At 42.6% G+C, this 3532-nt stretch overlaps 2 protein-coding genes across 2 annotated transcripts in view; one reads left to right on the plus strand and one right to left on the minus strand.

Moving 5' to 3' along the window:
• Positions 1 to 3532, plus strand: part of LOC107655640 (collagen alpha-4(VI) chain-like) — a 32127-nt gene that overhangs the window by 1296 nt on the left and 27299 nt on the right. The gene's annotated exons all lie outside the window — the stretch shown is intronic.
• On the minus strand, positions 295 to 2939 carry LOC107655629 (putative nuclease HARBI1). Its single transcript, XM_016443198.1, has 4 exons — positions 2742 to 2939; positions 1566 to 1666; positions 1080 to 1191; positions 295 to 951 (listed from the first exon to the last, which is right to left on the minus strand). The coding sequence occupies exons 1-4, from the start codon at positions 2937 to 2939 to the stop codon at positions 316 to 318; spliced, it is 1047 nt and encodes a 348-aa protein (XP_016298684.1). The 3' UTR covers positions 295 to 315.

The following is a 3532-nucleotide window of genomic DNA, read 5'->3' on the forward strand; positions in this document are numbered from 1 at the left end:
AAAGAACACGAGAACAATTTGTTAAAAAAATGTAGTTTTATTTAGCAATGTCACACTATAGTCATAAAACTGAAAACAATGTCTAGTACTGTAAACAAGTATGTCAGTGTACAATATCTACTCATTTACTAAACTTTGTATACATACTCACACTAGCTATATTTTGCCCCACTGGAAAGGCACTGCACCAATTTCTGAAATAAAGTACTGGCATAGTTCGATCCTGTTCGCTTGGCTCATGTTGTTGTATTGGTGGTGTTTGGCAGGGGGGCCTGCAGTAAGTCTGGGTCTTGTCTCCATCTTCCTGGAACAGTGTCATGATCTGGCCCTTCCTGGTCGATTCCTAACATGTATAGCGCATTCTGTCTGCAGAAAGTTGTGCAGAGCACAGCAAGCTAAAACAATGTCCTCCACTTTGGCAGTATCTTGAATGTTAATGGTGGTTAGAAAGACTCTAAAACGATTTGCCAGGATGCCAAAAGCATTTTCTACCACCCTCCAAGCTCGTGAAAGTCTGTAATTGAAGATGCGTTGCTGAACTGATAGTCTGCGGTTTGGATATGGCTTCATGAAATACTCCTTCAAGGGAAATGCTTCATCTGCCACAATACAATAAGGAGCCAGCTGGTCAGAACCAGGAAGTGGTGCAGGGGCAGGGATGTTAGTTCTATTTTCTAGGGCATTCTGCAGTGAGCACCCCCCAAACACTCCACCGTCAGAAATCCGTCCATTGCACCCAGCATCTACATACAGGAACCTGTAACTGCTGTCAACCAGTGCCATTAGAACTATTGAAAATGAATGCTTGTAATTGTAGAATGTTGATCCAGATGCAGGAGGGGGGCAAATGTCGATGTGTTTTCCATCCAGAGCACCCAGGCAGTTTGGGAAGTTCCACTGAGTCTCAAATCCATGTGCTACTTGCTGCCACTGTTCCACTGTGTCAGGGCACTGAAATACCAAAAAATTACATCTAAGAACACATGTTGGCTTCTTTCATGTCAGCTACAGGATTCATAAAATGAAAATATCTTTAAAAAAAAATTACATGGATATATAAACAGAAATAACACGCATACCTTGAGGTATTTATCTTTTAAAACCTGATAGATTGCAGAACAGGTTTCAGGAATGAATTGTCGAATGGTTGATACCCCCACTCGGAACTGGTTAGGCTCCTGAAGCTTTCCCCTGTAAATAATAGAAAGCACATAACACAGTTATCTATACTGAATGGTTTCAACACATTTTCCAGTGTCAATCAAGCACTTTTTGTAGGCATTTTCTAAAGGCATTATCAAAAACCTTACAGCTAAGGTAAGTTATATATCTATAAAACAGGCTGATTACACTTCTTCGTTGCATTAAATTGTTACTGTATTATAAACAATTAAAAATATGTCTGTTTGTTAGTAGATTTGCCACAATATAGAACTAGAATTTCAAGCTAGCTCAAGCACATTATTCAAAATGAAAGTACATCTACCTTAAACTTAAAATGCGTAGTATATAAAAAAAGAAAAGGTGTAATATTGCTTTTAGCTTGCATACCTGTTGCCAAGAACCGCAGTGTAATCATGAGGCGTTCACCGACGGAGATACAATCACGGTAGTTTGTGTTTTGCCTTTGGATGATCGGACTGATGAGTTCCTTCAACATGTGGAACTGAACAGGAAAAATACGAGCGAAAATGTTAAAATCGGAGGTTTCAGCTATCTCTAGTAGAGGTCTACACGGGTCCAAAAATTCGTAAACCCGTAAGACCCGTAAATGTGCTACACTGAACCGACCCAGCCCCGTCTATTATTTTGAAAGTTGGACCCGGGCCCGTGCAGAACCGAGAAATGTCAAAAATGTACTACCCGGAATCGACGCGGACCGTCAATTAGGCTATTTGAAAGATGGACCCGAACCCGGCCGGGAAGACACAGACCCGACTGGACCCGATCGGCACATATTCCACAGCAAATTGCTATTAACAAGTCGATAAACAAGTTGCAAAAATTACACTTTTTGTCTTATCTAATGTAAGAAGCCTTCTCCTTGTACCTGACTGTGATGCACACAATCCTCCTTGCCAAGAAAGTTCCATCTGTGCTATTCCTCTCTTGCCAATTGAAATGCGTAATCCACTCATTATTCCAGTTTCAAAAGTTCACTTGCTGTCACGGCGACGGATGACAAATGCGACTTTGCAGTTTTGCATTTTTTGTATCTCGAGTCAACTTGCATAATAATGTAGACCGTTTGCCCACTTGGATTATAATAACGATTGCTCATCCAGTGCCATAGCTGCTGATGTTAGCTTTACTTATTTGCTATCATCTCTGAGCCGAGTCTGAGCAACAATTTTAGATATAACAACAAGACGGTTCATTCATAATATTATTTAAAAAATAATCAATAATAACTCACATCACTCATGAAGGTATCCATGATCACCGCGCGTGTGCATTAACTCCGCCCACCCTGCTTCTGATGACGTCGCTCGTGGTTTTTTCCACCTTATTTAAAATTACCGACTCACACCTTTTCTCATCCTAATTTTACAAGTTGAAAGTTACAAAACAACACACGCACAGCGCTGACTGACTCTGATAACGGCCGGGTGTTCTCCGAGTCCGATCGACTCGGGTATTACACACAATGTTAAACAGACCCGGGACCCGAAGTAATAGATTGGGACCCGACCCGGACCCGGACCCGGCTGACCATTTCAAATATAGCCCCGAACCCGTACGGATCCAGGGTCCTCGGGTCCTCCGTGTAGACCTCTAATCTCTAGCTCTCGACAAAGGTTCGGGAAAGCCCCTTGAGCTTGTCGCTGTAGTATCCAAGATTTCACCCATTTACTGCGGTTTCTCCGAATTTTACGCCTCCTATTCCTCTTTTCTTCTTCTACAATAGCAAGACTAAGTGCTGACAATTCCAGTGCCATTTTCAGATTATCAGACATATTTGCACAAGCGAATCCCTTTGTGGTGAGCGAAAAATTACTGCGAAAACGATACGCAAACGCTTCTTCGTTTACGGTTTGTAAGTGTACAGTACTTCTTCTTCTTCTTGTACGATTTTATGGCGGTTGACAAGCCAACTTATGGTGTATTACCGCCACCAACTGGACTGGAGTGTGAAGCATTAACGGGAAAGATCACTTCCGGTACTACCGTCACTTCCTTCCATCAATGCTCCAGTCACAGTCCAGTGTTGCGGTCAAGTGTACAGTACTAGTTCCGGTTTCCCTTTTTGGAACGACAATACAAACTACTGCCACCTACAGGTATGGAAAGGTATATCCTCTCACGCAGGCGCAGAATGCACGCTCTAGTTTGCAGTCGGCTGTCGTCTGTTTGGTGTGTTCAAGCCGAGCGGCAACCTCCCGCTCTCTCTCGTGAAGCCAACAAGGAAGTGACTTAAACTGTAATTCATCAACTGACCGCTAGAGGCTGGCTGCAAAGGGGAGTCAATCCCATAGACTCCCCATGTTAAAATGCCCAACTTTACAGCAGAAAAAAACATGTTTACAGCCTG

Source organism: Sinocyclocheilus anshuiensis, unplaced genomic scaffold (genome assembly GCF_001515605.1).
Source record: "Sinocyclocheilus anshuiensis isolate Anshui unplaced genomic scaffold, SAMN03320099.WGS_v1.1 scaffold1463, whole genome shotgun sequence".
Taxonomy (NCBI): domain Eukaryota; kingdom Metazoa; phylum Chordata; class Actinopteri; order Cypriniformes; family Cyprinidae; genus Sinocyclocheilus; species Sinocyclocheilus anshuiensis.

Excerpts from the sequence above, each read along its gene's own strand:
- LOC107655629 (XM_016443198.1), bottom strand. The coding sequence starts at position 2,939 with ATGGCACTGGAATTGTCAGCACTTAGTCTTGCTATTGTAGAAGAAGAA. Across the intron at positions 1,667-2,741 it reads GACCCGAGGACCCTGGATCC|TTCCACATGTTGAAGGAACT; the intron begins GTACGGGTTCGG and ends TTTCCTGTTCAG. Across the intron at positions 952-1,079 it reads TAAAAGATAAATACCTCAAG|TGCCCTGACACAGTGGAACA; the intron begins GTATGCGTGTTA and ends TTGGTATTTCAG.